The sequence below is a fragment of the Callospermophilus lateralis genome, chromosome 12 (assembly GCF_048772815.1).
Source record: "Callospermophilus lateralis isolate mCalLat2 chromosome 12, mCalLat2.hap1, whole genome shotgun sequence".
NCBI lineage: Eukaryota > Metazoa > Chordata > Mammalia > Rodentia > Sciuridae > Callospermophilus > Callospermophilus lateralis.
This window is the reverse complement of record NC_135316.1, coordinates 101900191-101921187: the sequence shown is the minus strand read 5'-3', so window position 1 is coordinate 101921187 and position 20997 is coordinate 101900191. Positions and strand designations below refer to the sequence as shown.

Below are 20997 nucleotides of genomic sequence, written 5' to 3'. Positions count from 1 at the left end.
GTTTGTCCGTCCAGGGGAAACTCCATGACAGTAGAGGATGTACCCTCCAAGGTCATTGCCAGCACTGTGCCCTACACGTGGCATCTACCCCCCTGGGTTCGTCAGTCAGGAGAAGGACCTACCGGGGCGGTGACGCGCCTTGTCTGACTTCTCGCGAGTTCTTGGCTAATTCTTTAGAGTGCCTGTTGGACTTCTCGCGAGAAATTGCTCTTGCCCACCCACCCTTGGCCTTGTCTAGAAGTCGAATGGATTGAGTCAATAGCGACCCTTGCAACAAAAAGCTTTTGTTTCCCTGTGCAAGTCACTGCGGCCCAGTAGGAGCACTCTGGGAGTTTGTTCCTGGGAAGTCTCTAGGTCGCATGGCTTTGGGTAACTTTGCAGAGTTTGCCAGCAGCTTCCTTCTAAAACGTGGGGCGAGAGCCCGGATAGGACCTCCGGCCTGGCTTCTCTTCAGAGTCTGTCCTCTTCAGCATGTGACATGAATAGGCCGGTGCTTGGAATTGTGGGCTTAGGAACAACACAGCTGAAAGGAACCCAAACCCATCCTCTTAATAAAAAACAAGACAAACAAAAAAGTTTATTGGAATTCATTCGAACAGCTACAATTAAATCGAGTTGGCAATTTTGTAGTTGTTGAAATATGTTAGAAAAATGAATCGACAATATCTGAGCAATGACAGAGTTCCTCTTTGACTCTCAAGAATTTCTGCTTTTGTCTTTAGAGTGGAATTTTTAAAAACTGACCCGAAGTATCATAAACAGTATTTTATTTTATTTTTTTAAAGAGAGAGAGAGAGAGAGAGAGAGAGAGAGAGAGAGAGAGAAAGAGGGAGAGAGAATTTTTTTAATATTTATTTTCCAGTTCTCGGCAGACACAACATCTTTGTTTGTATGTGGTGCTGAGGATCGAACCCGGGCCGCACGCATGCCAGGCGAGCGCGCTACCGCTTGAGCCACATCCCCAGTCCCCATAAACAGTATTTTAAATGAAAATCTACATATTGTATTCTTCTTATCAAGCAGAAAGATCTGGTAAAACAGGCTCTCATTTCCACCCACCAGCATTTGCTAGAACTGGGTGGTGGCTGCCACATTTACCTAGCATAGCATCTCCATTTGCCTCAATTTCCCAACGCTCCATATTTTGTCCAGAGACTATAACTGAATGCTTTGTCATACAGATGTCTTCACAGTTTATATATATATAAACTGTGAAGACATCTGTATGACATCTATCTATCTATATATATATATATAAATATATATATATATATATATATATATATATATATATATATATAGATTGATAGAAACAGATATAGATAGATAAATATAGATATTTTTTCTTGTTTTCCATGACTATGACTCTATGGGAGAAAAATAAATAAATTCATAAATACATAAGGGTATAGACGCATGCAGAAATGCATGAGAAGAGGGTGTTTCAAGAGCACCCTGTGTTTACAGAACACATAAGAAATGATCCTGATCCTTTGTAGAGGCAACAGCTGTCCCTCTGTGTTTGATACATCACTTGGGGCCTGCTTTTCTCACAATATTACCTGATGGATTCCAGGGGGACATTTGTTTGGATGACCTAAGAAATAAGTTATAACAATATGACTTTGGATCACATTGAAAGATGGTATTACAAAAAAATCATTCAAAATAACCTTTTTGTATATTTTCTGTTTTGAAAGTTTCAAATTTTTAAATTCATAGCTCAGTATAAATGAAGACTGGCTCAAATTCCCTGGAAGATAAAAGACATTCAAAAAAAATCATCCCTCTCTTCTTTCAGTCTAAATTGCTCTGGATTCACTTTTTTTTCGTTGATATTATATTTTTCACTTTCTTTTCAGCTTTCTCTGTCCTTGTCAGAGAAAGTTTATTGGTTTGAACATCTGTCTGCCCCACCAACTATGAGTAATTAGGTAATTTGATAAAATAAGATGAATTGATGTGGCTTAATTTTCCCCACACCCTGCTAAATTAAATACATGGTATAATTAATGTTTCTGTGATGTTGGATATTTTATGCATAATAGTTTTTTCCTCTTTCTCTCTCTTTTACTCTTTTTCTCTTTTAGGAATTGATCAATAAATCTATTAGAATTTTATATATTCCAGTGAGCAGTGATTAGGATATTCAAATGAATTAGAGCATGTAGTAAATCTTCTACAGAATAATAGGCTCTATAGAGCCATTTGAGGATGAAAAAAAATAGGCACTTCTTGTCTTTAATTTTAAACTATACAAATCCATTCTGTGTTCCTAGATACAAGATATGATTATAATTATGTCCATAATTGTAATTATAATGGACTCATGCAGGCCTGCTAGGAAAGGATTCAATTTGGTACCCTTAGAGTGGTCTTTTCTATTTTTATAGTAAATGAAAATACGTATACTCATAAGCTTAACTGCAAAATCCCCAATATTGCCCTCCTTGGCAATATTGTTGGCCTTGTCAGAGTGTGTGGTGAACTCTCTAATGCCATTTGTTGAAAATTTTTGTCAGTAAACTTAATATCAATTATGTTCATTTTGCTAGAACATTGCTCATGTCTGTCCAATATTATTGGAATTCATGCCATGTTTAACAAGGATAAGTTTAATGGTACACTTAGTCATGATATGTTCAATCCCTAATAAACTCTGTGGGCTCTAGACACTCCCTGCCCTTCATCCTGCCTGGATGTCTTTCTGCTTCTGTCTCCACGGCCCTGTGCATTGCTGATCTGCTCAACGCCTATAACCTCCCCTTCCTGACTCTGGTTCAAGCTACAGGAAATGATGGTTGGTAGTGAGAAGGAAAAGCATTGTTTTGTGGATGAGCTGCGCCCCATGACTGAATTTCTCCTCCTTTGTATGCTATGACTGCCCCAAACACACATCTCCTGACATGACTTCCTTTGGCCACCTCTTCCTCCCAGCTACAGACATCCTTCTCCTCTTCCTGTCAAGTGATACCCAGGACAGCATTTTCTTTGAGGGAGGAGAAATTAAGCTATTTCAGCCTCTTAGGAGAACTGGGGACAAACATTTCAGCTCTGCTACTTATTATTGGTATGACCTTGGACATGTTTATGCAAAATAAGGAGAAAAATACCTCCTTCCTGGGTTTGAGAGGACTGAGTGTGTTTTAGTTCAGAGTTGTTTAGTTTTAAGGAGAAGACCTCATGCTTACAAAGAGCATGTCAGCTTCCCAGGTGACACTTTCTGAGACTTTCTCTCCCTCCAGTTGGGCCACCTGATTTCTAATCTCTGTTCCTGGGCTTCTGTCTCTAATTTCTCACCCTGAATGCTCGTACTTGACTCTGGTGGCTCTTGTGCATTACCCAAACATGGCTGATTGAGACTGAGTTTGGGGGCCTCTCAGTCAAGGCTCTGATGAGACTCACCAGAAGACTTCCAGAGGAAAAGGGAGACTGGGAGGGAATACAGTGGTCTTACAGAAGGTCATCAAAGTAGGAAACATTGGTCAAAGTAGCTGGTCATGAGTACTGAAACAGAAGCAGCAGGGCCACTGAAGCAAAGTGCATTTGCCCCTCAGAACCCTGAGGATTGGTTTCAAGACCCCCCCATGGTCAGATCTGTGGATGCTGAAATCCCTGACATACAGTTGCACAGTATTTGCACATAATATACACCCTCCTGTATGCTTTAAAATCATCTCTTGGTGACCTATATACTACCTAACACAATATGAATAGTTGTTTTACCATATTATTTAGGGAATAATGATGAGGAAAAAGTCTCTAATTGTTCAGTATAGATGCAATATTTGTTTTCATCCATAGTTGGTTGAATCCACAAATACATAACTTAGATATACAAAGGACCTAGCATACTAGGTGTGCCTACAGCATAAATCCAAGTAACCTGAAGCCTCCCTTCTTAATCCTCTGTGAAAACCTTGCCCCATCTCTGTCTGGAGCCATGACTTCGCTGTCCTCATCAGCATCATGGAGTGACTGAAGAGGGACATTCCTCTGTGGTAACAGGAAGTACTGAGATGACCTCAGAAGTTGTAACTCAGGCCTAGTTTTCTCTACCAAAAATTTGCATCTTATTAAGGGCTAACTAGGCTATTACTGTCTAATCTAAATCACAGATCACCCTAAAACAGTTTCTTTAGGGCTTCACAAAATAGTTTCCATCTACTTAGAAATGAACACTTTGTAAATCGATGATATTTCACAATATTTTAATTCATTTCCTTGCATTAATGAATGTGTATGTGATCACACACACACACACACGCACACACACACACACACACACACACAATGTTGGAAAGAAGATAAGTAAATAGAAGAAGGGAACCAGGGATAAGGAGGAGAGGAAGGATAGGCAAGGTATGGGCAATGAAATTGACCAAGTTACATGTTTATATGAATATCACAATGAATCTCACTATTATATGTAATTATAATGTAACAATAAAAGCTTAACTGCCTGTAATACCAGTGGCTCAGGAGGCTGAGGCAGGAGGATCATGAGTTCAAAGCCAGCCTCAGCAACGACAGTGTGCTAAACAACTCAGTGAGACCCTGTCTCTAAATAAAATACAAAATAGCAGTAGGGATGTGGATCAGTGGTTGAGTGCCCCCCGAGTTCAATCTCTAGTACCCCCCACCCAAATAAATAAATAAAAGCTTAACTAAAATATATATTATAAAATAATATAGAAACTCAGGTGTTAAAAACACATATGCATCCATAATTCCTATCATTTATTGACCACTCACTGTGTGTAGCACATTGTTTTATAAGTTTTATTAAGTTATTTAGTGCTCACAATGACACCGTGATTATAGGTACTAGTGTGATTTCTGTTTTACAGATGAGGAAATGGAGACCCAGAGAACAAAATTAACCTGATGAAGATCACGCAGCTGGTTAGGGACTAGGAGTTTCATCTCAGGCAGTCCATCTTTTTAACCACTTCATTTTTAACCCTGTATATTATTCTACTATAAAAATATATGATCAGTAGCTGGATGTGGTGGCACATGTCTGTAATCCCAGCAACCTGGAAGACTAAGAGAGGAAGATGACAAGTTACAGGCCAGCCTCAGAAGCTTAGGGAGACACTTTAATTAAAAAGTAAAAAGGACTGGGTTCATCCCAATACTAGAGTATTTTAATAATTCCCATTGTTTTACATCCTTGTCCTTGTTATCAGACATTCAGATGTTTAACTTGATGACATGAAATGGTATCTCACAATGTTAAATTTCTGTCTCTCTGACTACAGCCTATAAGTGTTAGGCATTTTTTCATGTATTTATAGACCACTTATGAATTTCTGTAGCTACACAAGCATTCTATAGATTATTTATGTCATTTGCCCACTTACCTGCTAAATATTGTAAATGACTTTTTTTGAAAATCTGTATATGTCTAAGGGATATATTGCTTCTATCTAATTAAGAAGACATTATAATGTCATATATAATACAAATACAAAACATTCATGGTAGACATGCAAATGCATAATTTGCACCTCCAGCATCTACTTCTTTTGTGTAGTAATACCAAAACATTTAGAAAGTTCCTTGAATGTGTGCCTGGGCGTGCATCTCAGAAAACTGCAAAATTCTAATTGACTCTTAGCGTGAACCCAGCCAGTTATGTAGCTATTTAAATGCTACTTTTGTATAAGCAGGCTCTGTGTGAAGGGGTCACTCTAATGCATGATAAATAGAACTCAATTAAAGGGGAACCTCATTCCTCTGCTGCTGCTGTGACAAGCCATTTTCCCCCTGCCTCTCAGGTGGGAGTTTTCATCTCTTGACAATTTGACAGATGTGGCTGCACACTTGGAGCCATCTTCCAACACAGGCTCAGTGATGTATTATCATAAAGAAAGTCTGACAAGAAAATGAAAGTATACGTGAGACCCGCAAGCTCCTGCGCAATAGTCCCCGCCACCTCCCATTGCGCACCTCCCCCGTGAAGAACAGAGGTAGCAGGCTCTTACTGTAAGTAGGTCAAATTGTGGCAAAATTATTACTGTGGCGTTTTAATGCTTTCTGAGGAAATTTCCATTGAAGCTGAAGATGGGGAAGAGGTGGGCTGTGTATTTCAAGGGATGAAGTGACATCCTGGGCGCTTCTTAAAACGTCTGTCTTCTTAATGAACCTTCCCACGAACTGGCAGAGCGCTTCAAGAATTGATGGAGCCCACGAGAATTTTAGGCTCTTTCCAAAAGCTGATTTCTATACTCACCATCTAGGGTGAGAAGAGAGCGTGGGGGGAGAGCTCAGGGGACAATTCGCTTCATCTCTCACAGCCTCGGTTTTCTCACTTGAAAAATAGGGATGATGGTGTACTCCAGGTGGTGTGAGTATTAGAACCCACCCACGCACGGAAAATGCCCGGCCCAGGGCGGGAAGAGGTGGGCCTCTCCCTCCGTCTGCAGATAGCTTGCTATCAATGCTCCTTCCGTCCAGTTCCCCTGACCCGGGCCTTCAGCTCCTGTGCAGAAAGTGAGGTCTCACACAGGTCCCCAGTCCCAGCCCTGCTTTCTTTTCTGCATGGTAGAGTATATTTTTTTCCCTTTTTTTTTTTTTTTTTTTTGCCCCCAAATTTATTTAGTTATTTCAATTGAAGGACAAAGTAGCATGTGTTTATCACGTACGTACAGCATATTGCCCGGAAGCACAGGTACTCGGTGGAATGGGCGTGGCCTCGAATATGCAGCTCATTTATGGTGAGGACACTGGACGTCCACTCTTCCTCCAAAAGGCAGTGCATCCTCTTTAACTGCTGTCACCCCACCACTCAGTGACACCCTGAACTTACTCCTCCGATCCAGCTGTAATTTTGTATCTTTTGACTAACATCTAAGTGTCCAGCAGACGCCTGTCCCCCCATTATCACAGGCACATCACCCCTGTTGCAGCAGAACTTAGCCCTGCCCCTGAGCATGAGAAACCAGATGTTCCCTGCATTTCCAGAAGTTTGCAAACCAATGTAAAGCCTCTGTCTCTGTCCTCTCCCAATCCCATCTCTGCAATTCTGTCATGAATTCAGTCCTCCAGATTTCTTTTTTTTTTTTTTAAATCATCTTCCCCATTCCATCCTAATGGCCCTATCCTCAAAATCAGGTCCAAGAAAAATCTCTCAACATTGTGGCCTCTGGTCTTTGATTCTATTTGGTCACTTTCTTCTCCGTTGGCTCCATTATCGCTTTCACGCGATTGGCACTTGGCAAATCCTTTTTGGATTGCATGTGATTGAACACGTACATGGCAGACACGGACCCTCTCCCTCCCCTAGTGCAGGTGCCACACGACTGCCCCCATAAACACACATGCACAGTTTTCAATAGAACATAAAGCAGTTGGCTTGGAGGAAAAGTCCCGGTGGAGTAATACTGGTGTGTTTTAATTTCCCTGTTCCACTACCCTTTTTCTAAATAGGGGGAACATGGCAGAAAAATATTGAAGAACTAATGGTTTGATTTTTATTATTATTATTCATGTCTAGCAAAATAATCAAGGCCAACACTTCATTATTCAAAAGCCAAGATTTCAGCATTTTTATTCCTTTTTTTTTTTTTTTCCAAACACCAGTAATGAAGTCATGTGGGGACACTGAGTTTTAATCCTTAAATTATAGTTGAGCTAATTGAAAGGTTTTGTATAGGACTTCATTTACTTCTCCTTTCTTCCTCTAATCCATAAATGTGTGGCTATAAAGTATGAGGAAACGAGAGAGATTAAGCAGTGTTCTGTATGATGGTTTGAATTGTGAATATCCATTATGGCATTGTAGACTGGAAAATGCATGTTGTCCTAAATTGAAGCTTTCAGAAAATTCACCATGATTTAAATCAATTCAAACAGATGATTTTATTGGGCAGGTAATAGGAAAAGTTTCATTTTAAATATTCCTTACTTCTGCTAATGTATCCAGATCTTGGCAGTCTTAATGACAGTCTTTCTGTGCCTAGAGATGGCTTTTGTGTGCTTTGAGTGCTCAGTGAGGCATCAGATCTCTCTGAGTGCTGGGGCTTTGTGGGTCCTGATGAGTCTGAAGAGGAAAATGGGACCATATCTGTGTGGTCCAGCCTAGAATAACACAGCTAAGCACCTTTGAAAAGCCCACATGTGCTCTTCCTTCCCTGCAAGGGTCATTGTTTAGGATTAGAAAAGAGTTTCTCAGTACCTCCCCAGAGGAGACCACTGCTTCACAGAGGTGCCAGAGGAGCTGGGGCAGCTAGAAGGTTAACAACCAAGTGATGTGGGTTGTGACCACTGAGCCACATCCCCATCCCCACTCCCATTTAATTTTTTTTTAATTTTAATTTGAGAATGGCTCCTGCTAAGTTTCTTAGGGCCTTGCTAAGTTGCCAAGGTTAACTTTGAACTTGCAATCCTCCTGCCTCAGCCTCCCAGGCTACTGGGATTACAGGCATGCACCATCATGCCCGGCTAAGCAGATACTAATTTTTGCTCATGAGTTTGTCACACTCACCAAATAAATCACATGGCTGAGTTCATGTGACTCTGTCCTTGTGGAGGACAGAGCCAAGGTGTGGATACAGGTAGGTAGGTTCAACGGGAGGCCGCCAGGCTCTTCTGCACAGACTAAAAGAGTCTTGAAAATCACTGGCTGAGAATAATAATCAGCCAGCCTAGCAGTACTTCCCTTCCACTGGGCATGGACTTCTAGTTTGTGTGGTAGGGTCTGGAGCTGGTAATGGAAGTATATTCAGAGTACTAAATATTTGTCAATTTGTAACTTAATATGTAGCCTCTGACAGAATCAAGGGAAAGCTACACTCACGTTGGCCAAGACTGAAAAGGCGTTATGGAACTCCTCTTTCTTCTCCTTACAGTTTGATGTCCAGATGTCAGGGTCTTATACAGCTTTCTCTTCCAAGAAAAAAGAGCAACTCCTTTTAGTGTGTCACAGCTGGGAGGGGGAAGTAGGTATGAGGGACTCCCAGTGCCCTTGTGGGGAGTTACTTGTGGGTCTCTTTCATCCTGCCTCTCCAAGGACAGACAGGTGGGAGTCTCTGAAGATATCCATTGGTCAGTTTTAGTACTGAAGCAAACACATTACCTTATAATACAAATTCTTTATATTGGGCAGAATGACTTTGTATACTGATTGAAGAAACAATGAATATCCAGATGTCTTCTAAATAAGGATGCACCATTTACAAATGGAAGATGTATTTTAGGTTTTGTGCATTTGGTTTTTTACATGTTTATGTCTTGACTCTTATACTCCTGGCTCATATGCAAGATGGTTTTGAAAACTGCACCTTATAATTACATTGTTTTCCCAATATGTTTATTTTGAAATCTTATTAGAACATAACTTTTAGCACATGACTGATGTGATGTTCTATGGATGTTTTTTTTTTATTAAGGTAAGGTATTTTATTCATTCAAGCCAATTGAAAGAAAGATTCAGTTTCTGAGCTGTACTATTATCCATAATATCCATTATCCTAAGTTGTATTTATTGTAGCCTCTATGACCACAATATTGGTGTGCCTTCAGAATCTTTAAGCCATTATTTCATTAAAAGAACTACATGAGAAATTTAACAGAAAAAGCTCCTATGAAGTGCTCAAACATTTATGCCACTGAAAATGAGATTAATTTAGGTTTCTTGAATGTCTAAGGATTTTCATGTCCATTTCAAGATGAGCTAGTTACCTCTTCCACTTGATATCCTGTGTTATACCTTCTTACCTTCCTCCAGATAGACTGACTGTATCTCTGCCTTTACTTCCACAGAGCATTTTCTAATTCAGTATTTGTAAGAGCTATGGAATGAATGTAAAATGACTGCCATGAGCTTGGCTCTTTACTAAATAGTCTCATTTACATTTATGTTACAGCCTAGAAACATAGATGTTATCACAAGCCCATTCCTAAGTGAAAAATCTGTCACAGAGAGGTTGAATCAGGCTCAGAACCAAGATTTAAACTCAATCTGTCTTCAAAACTGACCCTGTTACACCAGGATGATCTTCTGTTCTTCTAAAAAAAAATGGGTTATCTTAGCTTTTAAGTAAAGGTTTCATGTACTTCTACCTTCTCTTCAACCTTAAACTTGGCGAGGAAACTGCTTCTCATTTGTTTTAATATCTAAAGTACTGCTAAGTGCTCTTGACCTCACAGTAGAAGGCAATAGAGCACCTGCTCTGGCCCCACACCATCTGAGACCACTTTCAAATTCTGTGATCTTAGAAGCTTTGCATTCTTACCAAGAGGTGGTAAATTATCTATCCTGCAGGATTGTTGAGGATTCAATTATGTTATTACACCTACATGCAATATACTTGGCATGAAGGAACCATTCCTTCCCTTTTTGACACTGTATCTTGTTGGTGTCAATTTTAATTGTGTGAAGAGCCCTGTCTATGTTTGGCTTCAATGTCACAGTCTTTGAGGGTTTAGGATTCAGAACTAATATCAAAAATGTGACCCTTCTTGTTCTTCTGCTTGAGATTGGACTCAGTATCATGTTTCAGATCCATTGCCTCATCAGGTTTTCTGACGTGAAGCAAGATGAGAAGTCTAGTTGGCATAATGTGTTTTACTTTTACTAGTAATAAATTTTACAGTGATCCCTACTGGCATGTGCCTTTAGGTGAAACCTTTTGGCCAGTAGTATTTTTTAGCCCTGGGTACTCCTGTATAATCATTTGCATACATTTGAGTTGGTGTCTGTCAAAATCACTGACAGAGCTGTATGCTTTCCCACTGCTGCACTAACAAATTCCCACAAACTTAGACTTAAAACAACACAAATTTGACATCTTACAATTCTTGTTTAGGTGAAAAGCAAGGTATCAATACTGAATTACTTTTCAGATATCCTAGAGAAAACACTGTTTCCTTGACTTGTTCTAATATAGTGCTACAATAGTCTGGTCAGTATTTTTTATAGTATATTTTAGTCATTATAGGCTTTTGGAATCATGAATTTGTGAAGTTGTAAATAATTTTAAGTCATGCAGTTTATCCACTGACTCAAAGGTATCACCTACAACAGTAATTACCAAACTTGAAAATGCACATGAATCACCTGGCAAACCTTATTAGACATGCAAATTTGAATTCAGTAGGTCTGGGATGGGCCCTGAAATCCTGCATTTCTATTAACCTCCCAAAATGCTGTTAGTCTGGGAACCAAACTTGAGTAGCAATGCTCTAGAGCATTCCTGACAGATTTTGCTGCCTTGGGGCTGATTCTATTATAGTCTCTTTTTTTGTATTTTGGTAATCCCAACTGTCAAATACACAAATAAGTAGTTCTTGGATCAAAGCCAAACTAAAAACATATTCAGCCCTTGTCTAATGTTTTTAAAGATGTAAGCTAAAATAACATTGCAATTGAAGGGAACTTTTCTAAAAATTTAATGCATATGAAGGATCTTAAAAGCCTTATATTAAATATATAAATATGAATATATATATGCACACATAAACACATATAGACACATATACATATATGTATGTGCGCTTCTCTATATAGATAGATTCTACATTTATATTAAATAATGCAATTATGGAAATCTCAAGTTATAAAATATTACATGGCACTAATTTAACTTTAACATTTTCCTTTACCTTAATTTTTCTTGAAGAAAACACAAGCTGAAGGTACAAATTTGGACTATCCTAAAGACAGAGGCACAAGTCAGTATGGAATGTAACTGGCCCATTTGCATGGAGACTGGTAGCTAGTTCCAAACATCAGTTCAGTTGAATTGCATCCAAGTGGTCCATGTCAGTAACATTAGCATTAAAGCTGGAGTTGCTGATTTTAGTACTTAAATTTAGCTACTGAACATAATTATCACCTTAATTCTTATTTAATATTTGAAAGTTATTACTTTGGAGGAAGTCAGCTAAGCAATGGTGATTATAGCATATCAAAATCCATTGTAAGTGATTATTTTAATGACTCTGTACCAACAGGGACACGTAGACATTCAGACAAAAAACAAGCTAATTATAATGACAGCACCAAAGTGAAGCTGTGACAGATACAAAACCAATTTAAAAGTTTTTTTGACAGCCATGGCTAAAAGCTTTGTTTGGACCTTTCAGTAATAACAGTTTACTTAAGACATAAATTCACAGCTAAGGAAAATAGAAAGAGAAAGTTGTGGCTTTCCTGTCAGGCAGATAAAATGGAAATCAGTTGAAATGTTTTTAATAGAACATTATGTTGAAAAGAGTATAGAAAAGGAATAATAGTTATAGAATTTAACTCTCACAATGCAAAGAAAGACTAAATAACAATAAAAATTCTAATGAGAATAGAAACTTGCCAAGTGATTTGCTTATCTATATTATGAAGGTCAGTAGTTCCTGCAAGTAAATTGATGTGCATGTTGATTGACAGTTCTGGAATTTGATTTTGTATTACCTATAGTATAAAGTCAAAGTGAATATAAGAACACATTAATAGATATGATGATACAAAGGCTCATTAAACAACCACTTTTCCAGTGTCTCTGGCATCTCTCAAATTATTAGACCTTTATCACCTTTATTTTATCTCCCTTGGTTCTGGACTCACTCAAATGAGCAGTATAATCAATTGTTTGACCTTGAGCTCTTAATTTTTTATTCCTGATAGAAAAATACCTGATTCACAGAATGCATTTCTTTTTCCCTGCAAACCTTTAAGAGAACATTTGTAATGTGCAGGAAATATTGTAAGCACTTTACAAACATCCATTCATTTAAAGCAATAATGACCCTCTGAAGTAGGCTCCATTATGTCCAGTTTCCTGAGGAGAAGAACAAGTCACAAAGAGGTGTGATTAATCTGCCCAGGGGGACAACAATGGAGTTTCAGCTCTAGACAATTCAGTCGAGAGCCAGTGCTATTAATAAATACTGTGGGACAATGAAGACCCCAGAGTATCTGTAGATGCCTGGAGACAGTGGCAGTGCTTGGAGGAGGAAGTCCCGTTCACAGTGGGTGCTTCAGTTACACTCTTTTAGTTGCTAAGACAGGAATTTTCAGGGACAATCAAAGGTAAAGAAATTCTTCCAAACTCATCCTATGAAACCTGATGCCAAAACCAGACAAAGACACATCAAGGCAAGAAAACTTCAGACTAACATCCTTGATGAACATAGACGCTAAAATTCTTAATAAAATACTGGCAAATTGCATACAAAACACATTTAAAAAATAGTGCACCATGATCAAGTGGGGTTCATCCCAAGGATGCAAGGTTGGTTCAATATAGGGAAATCAATAAATGTAATTCATCACATAAATAGACTTAAAAACAAGAATCATATAATCATCTCAATAGATGCAGAAAAGGCACTTGACAAAATACAGCATCCATTCATGTTCAAAACATTAGCAAAGTAGGGATAGAAAGAATATACTTCAACATTGTATAAAGCTGTATATGACAAACCCTAGGCCAACACCACTCTGTCCAAGAGTCTGGGAAAGAACAGGGACCTCATGAAGAGGGTATGGTGGCACTTTTCCTGCTCAGGGACATGGACATGGCTCTTAGTGTGTCCTTAGTGCTTAGCTGCTTTCCATGGGCAGCGTTTTCCTCCTCCCACTGTCCACAGCCTTCATTTTCTACTTCCATTTAGATACTCTCCACTGCAGAGCTGGGTCTAATACCAAGATAGACTTTGAACAAATGAGTGCAGAGCCTGGCTCTGCTGGTTCTTGCTTGTGATCTTGGGCCAAAAAAAAAAAAAAAAAAGTTAAGCTGCCTAAAATATGGAGTTAAACAATACCATTTAAAACTACTGTGGAGGTCAGAAGAAATAAAAATAAGTAACATGTAGAAATGGTCTGGATCATAGTAAGCATTCACTATATGGAAGACATTATGAGAATATTCTGGTTTTTGAATGTTTAGTTAACTCCAGGTCCCTTCAGAGAGTGGACTTGTACCAGACTTGACCTCAAATCCTTGGGTCCACTTTCAAGACTTGTGTGACAGCAGAGAAGTTATTTAACTCTCTGAGCCTCCGTTTCCCTATCCATAAAACTGGAATAATTTCCTAGGGCTGGTATGAATATTAACTGAGCTAAGTCGAGTAAAGAATAAGGCACATTCTCAGTTCAATGAAGCTATTAGTGTAGTATAATTGTCAATAAATATTTATGGAAGCAATAAGTACAAAACAAATCTCAGGTTTCTTCCATTTTCTAGTTTTATGACCATTTAAAGATGTTTTCATCCTCAGCCATTCTCTCTCTTTTAACACAGGATAAAGTCAAACTTGTTTTGTGGTATTGGCTTTCTGAAAATCACTTTCTCACACAGTCAGAATATAGGATAAAGACTACCTCACCGACCAATGAGCACTGAGCTACACACAAATTAAATGAAATTTATTTTCTATCTTTAACTTAAGGTCTCTGAAACCATCTTCCCTTGAGGAAAGCAATTCCTTTGGTCACACTATTCAACAGAAAGGCACATGGATCAGGCTGTCCCCAAGCTCTGTGCAGAGCAACACATCACAAGGTTCTCCCTCAAGGTCGCAGCACACAAGTTCAATTTCATTACTAGGTTTCCTTCTGTGTGAGGAGTTTGTCTGTTTTGCCTCCCCAGAAAATGATGCGGTCTTCGGTTTTCCACATGTTCATCCTGAGCATGGTGACTGTGGACGTCATAGTCGCAGCCAGCAACTACTACAAAGGCGAGAACTTCAGAAGGCAATACGATGAGTTCTACCTTGCAGAGGTAAGCAGCTGGCCGAGTGCACAGCACTGGCCAACCTCAGACAGCGCCTTTTATGAATGTGAAATTTAATGTCAGCTCATTAATTGCTTGATTTCCATCCAAGCTGACTCACTGTCTGCTTCTTAAAGTGATCCCTCTGGTCACTGTGTTGTCTGATTCATTTCCTGTCACCATGCGCCTAAGCAGTCTTCCCCACAGCATGTCACGTTGCCAAGGCAACCTTCTTCCAGGGCTTACCTCGTGATCTTGCTGTTTTTCTGCCCACCCCTTGGTTTTCTCTCCCTCTCTCCTGTTGCATTAGTCTGCTTCCTACTAATGTGAGCAAGCAGAGATTCAGAAGAGGGTAATTAGACCAGTCAGCTCAACACCACCAAGGAGGAGGCTGCAGGGAAATTTAAAGAGATAACACAACAATTGCTGCACTGGAAACTGAGGTGTTTGGACCTGTGCGAAAGATACCCAACCATCACAGAGACACAGTGAATGTGTGAGGTGAAGAATATGCTAATCACCCTGATTTGATCATTGCACCGTGTATATGTGCATCCGTAATATCACGTGGGACCCCATGCATTTGTACAATTATTATGCATCAATTTAAAAAGATACCAAATCAGCAGCAGTAGGTTTACTGATGAAAAACACATCTGTCTAGCATCCAATATACCATATTAGAGTTTGAAACTATTATTGATCGACTTTGTTATTATTGGATTTTTAAATATTTTTAATAATTTTCAGAGGACACTTTCTTATTCATTGTGAAAAAATATATCTTAATCCAACGTTTATATATTTATGAAAACAAAAAGATTGACATGTAGAAACCTATTCATCATATAGGTGATATACATGTAATGGGAACTCCCTCAACATCCTACCTCTGTGTTCAAACTTTACCTGAAAACATTACTATAGGCCATATTTCTATCTGCTTTTAATGACAACCCTTTGTCAATTCTTTGAGTGCTGGAGTTGCACTCAAGGGTGGTGGTTATATTCCTTACCACCATCATAAAGGGATTAGGAGGAGGTATGTGTCTATGGGGTCATCTGTGTCTGTGGCACTGATGGTAATGGCTTCATGAATTTATTCTTATTCCCAAACTCACCAAGTTAATACATCACATAAATACATATATTATATGAAAATTATATCCCAATAGACTGGTGAGTAAGTAAATAAAATAGCTAATTCTTAGAAAGAAAATGAAGTAAATGAACTAAGTAGTCGTTTTAGTCGGTTTTTCTTTTTTTTTCCTGCTGCGACTAAAAGATCCACCCAGTACAACGGTAGAGGAGAAGAAGTTTATTTGAGGGTTCACAGTTTCAGAGGTCTAGTCCATAGAAAACCAGCTCCATTCCTAGGGTCTCCAGGTGAGGCGGAACATCGTGCAAGAGTGTGGCAGAGGGAAACAGCTTTTATCATGAGGCAGCAGAGAGAGAGATCCCCACTTGCCAGATACAAATATATACCCAAAGCCACGCCCCAATTCCCACCTCCTCCTACCACTTCAGTTACCATTCAGTTAATCCCTATCAGGGGATTATTTCACTGATTGGGTTAAGACTCTCACAACCCATCATTTCTCCTACAAACCTTCTTGCATGGTCTCACATGTGAGCTTTTGGAGGAACACCTCACATCTAAACCATAACAGTAGTGGTGATTCAATTCACTTAAACAACCACAGTCATCATACCAGTTTATTCTTGAACTTTTTAACCTTTCAGAATTTGTTCCTCTAGATGGACAAACTTTGGGTGTTTGCATTTCTAAAGTATTCTTGGTCTTTATTCAAAATTACATTATCCCTTTTCTTTGATCAGAATGTATAGATGAGTCAAAGTGATTTTTTTCTAAATGAGTACATAAGTTGCTTTTATCAAACTCACTCTTTAAGTAAAATGCTTTCTTTTTTAAAAAGTACATAAGAATGGCTTGAATTTAAGACAATCATCAGCAAACTTTTTCAAAGTGCCAGGTAAGAAAATATTTTAGGCTTTGGAGACCATCTGCTGTCTGTCTCAGCTCCTTGACTCTGTCATTGAACCAAACTGGGTGTGGTCTCAGAATGGTCTTTCTCCAGTAAAACTTTCTTTACAAAAATAAGCAGGAGCTGCATCTGGTCTAAGCTATAGAAGCAGAGAGAATTTCCACTGACATTCTCATGTGTTAAATCCAAATACGTTAGTATTAACAATAATAATAGCTACTGTTGCTTGGAGGGCCTTTTATGTACCAGATGCTTTAAAGGAATTCATTATCTCATTTAATCCTTAAAACAGCTATAATGACAGCAATTCTGGTTTATGGACTATAATGACGCAGTATTTAAGGCAATAGCATTATGTAATATTTTTGAAAGCTTATTTTTAAAATAGATTACAAAAGGTCCTGAGCTTTTAGAGAAGCAATTTCTTTAAGTTTCTATATATTCTGCACTAGATTACTTAGAAAGTCCAAAATAAACCACTCTACCCATTAGGAGTCAACTCAGAGTTCTGAAAAGACATTGTTTAAGAATAAATTAAGCTGCTTAACTTCTGTTGTGAAACTGAGGACTTGTTTTGTTACTTTGGATTAATTAACCTAAATTTAGAATTAACTAGGAAATAGGGAAAACTTCCCTTTATTCTCCAGAGCCTATACAAAAACATAACAAGGTAAAGATTACTTTAAGAATTTTAATTTTTAATTTTGAGGTAAGAGAATATATTATTATCATTGCACCTAAAATTCTGTTCTTATAATAAACATTTAAAAATGTGTATCCTTATTTTCTTCATAACAAATAATACAATTTGAATAACAGTGTCTTCTCTATTGTTATATAAAAATTTATTACTAGATATGTTCATCTGTTAGGTTGTACATGTAACAAAAACTTATTGGCACAGTTCAACGTTATTCTCTAAAAGTGAACAATTTAACAAAATTCCCCTTTTAAGAAACTTTAAGAAGCTGATGGGACAGATGCAGAAGCCAGCAGTCAGCAGAAAGGCCAGCTATTCTGTTGCACGAGGTCAGCTCTTTTTGTCCTCCTAGCATCATCTGCATTACACTCTGGTTTCTTCTGGACCCACCTGAGGGATACTCAGCTCTCCTCTGACTTCTGGTGTTAACTATCAGTGAGAATTATCATGTTTACAAATGATGCCAGGGAGAAGATTGAAGAGGGACCCTCTGCTGTGTGCTCCACCTTAAATTAAGTAAAACTCCCCCAAAAGATGCCTCTTCTCCACATTGTGGTTACCTTCTTCTCATTCTACCTCCATGTCTCCCCAGCTTGTCCTCCAGCAGGGAAGCAATCCCAGTCCACTTGAACTTGGATTCCCTACTCCCTCTTTGTTCATCAAAACAGAAGGCCCTGTACTAAGTATATCTTAATCCTTCAGAGAACCCTTATCGTTTCCTGTTAGCCTGATGCCCTGTCCTAAGCATTTCTTCCAAAATGCACTCTGTCTTCCTGTGAATCCTCTTCACCTCATTCCAGGCATGAAGACCGAGGGGGCAAGAAGGAAGGAGCACCTGAGGTCCTTTTCCACTTGCTCTCTGTGCTTGGCAGTGAGAGATCCAAAGTAACATGAAAAAGACGTAGCCATAGACTTGATACTCCAAAAACTCACTTTTAATTTTGTGAGCTGTAGTTCTGTGAGAATCTTGAAGTTACCGGTATAATCTTTACTTGAGGTTTATACCTAAAATTTGCAAAAATTAAGTGACTTATCAAAAAAATTCAGTGAATGTAGAGGAAGAAATGATAAAATGGTTCCTTAGTATTGGTCTTAATACATCACATCTCTATGAACATTTTAAGTATCAAATCCATGATTCCAGTAGATTGGAAATCATTGTCCATTTCAGTGGAGAACTAAACTATTTATTGACTTGTGAGAGGTGCTGAGTCATAATCTGCTGAAGGCTCTGGTTCTTAGGGAACAACTGTAGCAGGGACAATCTGTGTTTCTAAAAGGGATTATCAGTCAAGCAAAATAGTGCCAGGAGTAAAATTAATCATAGATTAATAAGATTAGAGCAGGATTGGATTTACTCATGTCAGATACTGAGAGATCAAATGCAGCCATGACCCTTTATTTATCCCATAAGGTTATTTTGCCAGACTCTTTTTCCTTTCTTCTTTTCTCTAGTCTTGGAAGTATCTTTTTCTTTTTCTTCCTTCTTAATTGTCAAGCATGTCATAAACTCAACCCCTAGAGAGAATAGTAGAACCAACATTGGTGTGTCCACCACTCAGCTTTTTCAAAAATTAAGTTGAACACGTTGAACATGGTTTAGATTTTTCATTCAGAAACAAAACAGCATAAGTAGAAGGTCCCTATGCCCACCTTCTTGATCTCATTCTTCTCCCTGATCTACATCATTTAGATGTGTGACTTACAGTCATTTAAGGTATCCACATGCAACCCCTTTTTCCACATTCATTCATCATTAGTTTTATAAATAGCTTCATGTTGATACAGGAGCATTCACTCATTTGTTATGTATTTAATAGCAATAGATATGTCAATTGTTTCAACTTTTGCTGTTAAAAATAATGCATCATAAGCATTCTCATCATTTGAGTTTTGTGCCACATTGGGGAGTGTGCCACATTTTTAAACCTCTAGAACATATATCTTTGTTTAAAATTGCTACAAAGGAGGATATGATCATATTCAAATTTGCCAGCTATTGCTGAATTGCACCCTAAAGTGCTTAGGCCAATTTATATTCCTACCAGATTATATGAGCAGTCCCACTTCATGCTAAATATTTTATGTTCATTCAATATTTTCAATTTTATATTTGATCTCATGTTAGAGATCATCATGGCTTAATACACATTTTCTTTATTACCATAGAGATTTGACTTTTTTGTTTTCATATTCCACCAGACCTAGGTTTCTTCTTCTACAGATTTACCTGTCTGATCCAGACCCTAATTATTTTTCAGTAACTAGTGATAGGCAGCTCACATTTTCTCCCATTTTGCAGCTTGTCTCAACTTAAATTTGCTGTCTTTTCTCCCACACAAGTTATCAGTTTTAATCTTGTAAGACTTAGTAGTCTTTCAATTTTGACTCAGTGCTCTTCCTGCAAACCCACGGTGTGAGCCCTGCCATAGCAGGCTGATGCAGACACACGATTCCTTCTCTGGACACCTTAGCCTTTGTCTGTGTGTCAAAGCTTTAGCTGATAAGGTGGTTTAAGTCCTGTCTCCTGTAATACATCTTGATGTCTATTAGGCACACTCACTAATACTGGTATTCTTTTTCACATTTCTTTTTTTCTATTCTTGGTTTTGCTATTCTTGCTCTACATTATGGACATTTAAGCAGTTTTCCTAATGAGAGTTCATGGATGTTAAAGAACATTTCTATATAATTATTCAGTTCTTCTTTTTAATTTTATTATGTGTTTCAGTAATATTTTATACTTTTTTTCCAAAAGTCTTACATGCCTTTTGTTAAATTTATGCCTAGATATCCTTTAGTTTCTTTTGTAAATGAAATAGTTTCAATTAAATTTTTGTTGTGATGTATAGATGCTATTATTTTTCGCATGATCATTCGAAATTGCAGAAACTTTACTATGATGTCTTCTTTGTTGTAATTTGTAGATTTACTTGAAGGTTCTGTGTAGACAATCATATCATCCAAAATTAAGGAAGTTTTGTCTCTCCTTTTCTAATTCTTAATTCTTTGGGTTCTTTTTTTTCTTCCTTTATTATCCTGGCTTGGTTCCCTAATAAAATGTTGAATGGAAGGAGTAATAGCAGATATTTGTGACTTTTTTCTTTGATGTGAATTCATATCATTTAAAATTGTTAATGTTTGTAGGATTTTGTAGATGCCTTTTACAATGTTGATAAAGTTCATTTCTGCTGTATTGAGTTGACAACATATTTTCTTCTTATATTTTGTAGTGCAATATGTTATTGTAATTAGATTTTCTGATGCTATTTTAGATTCCCGAGACACTTGATTTTGCAGCATTATTTTTAATATTTAAATCCAATATGCTGCCATTGCATTTGGTACTTTCCCATCTCTGTTCCTAAAGACGGCTGTCCTGTGATTGCCTTCTTTTACATTACTGGTCTGGTTTTATTGGGAAAGCTAAGCTTCCTCTGTAAAATGAAACAGGTTTGTTTTCCTCTGTTTTTCTTCTGTAGGAATTTTATGAATAAAGTTTGTGGTGGGGTCCCAGGTGGAGAGGAAAGAAGAGAGACATTGATTGATGGTCTACTTTGTGGTTTAATGT

General features: G+C 38.0%; 1 protein-coding gene across 2 annotated transcripts in view; it reads left to right on the top strand.

Moving 5' to 3' along the window:
* Nalcn (sodium leak channel, non-selective) overlaps positions 1–20997 on the top strand; it is a 288482-nt gene that overhangs the window by 96081 nt on the left and 171404 nt on the right. For both annotated transcript variants that reach the window (XM_076872192.1, XM_076872191.1), the window contains one exon: positions 14598–14729. In XM_076872192.1, the coding sequence (XP_076728307.1) occupies positions 14598–14729 (132 nt within the window). The remainder of the gene's footprint in view (positions 1–14597; positions 14730–20997) is intronic.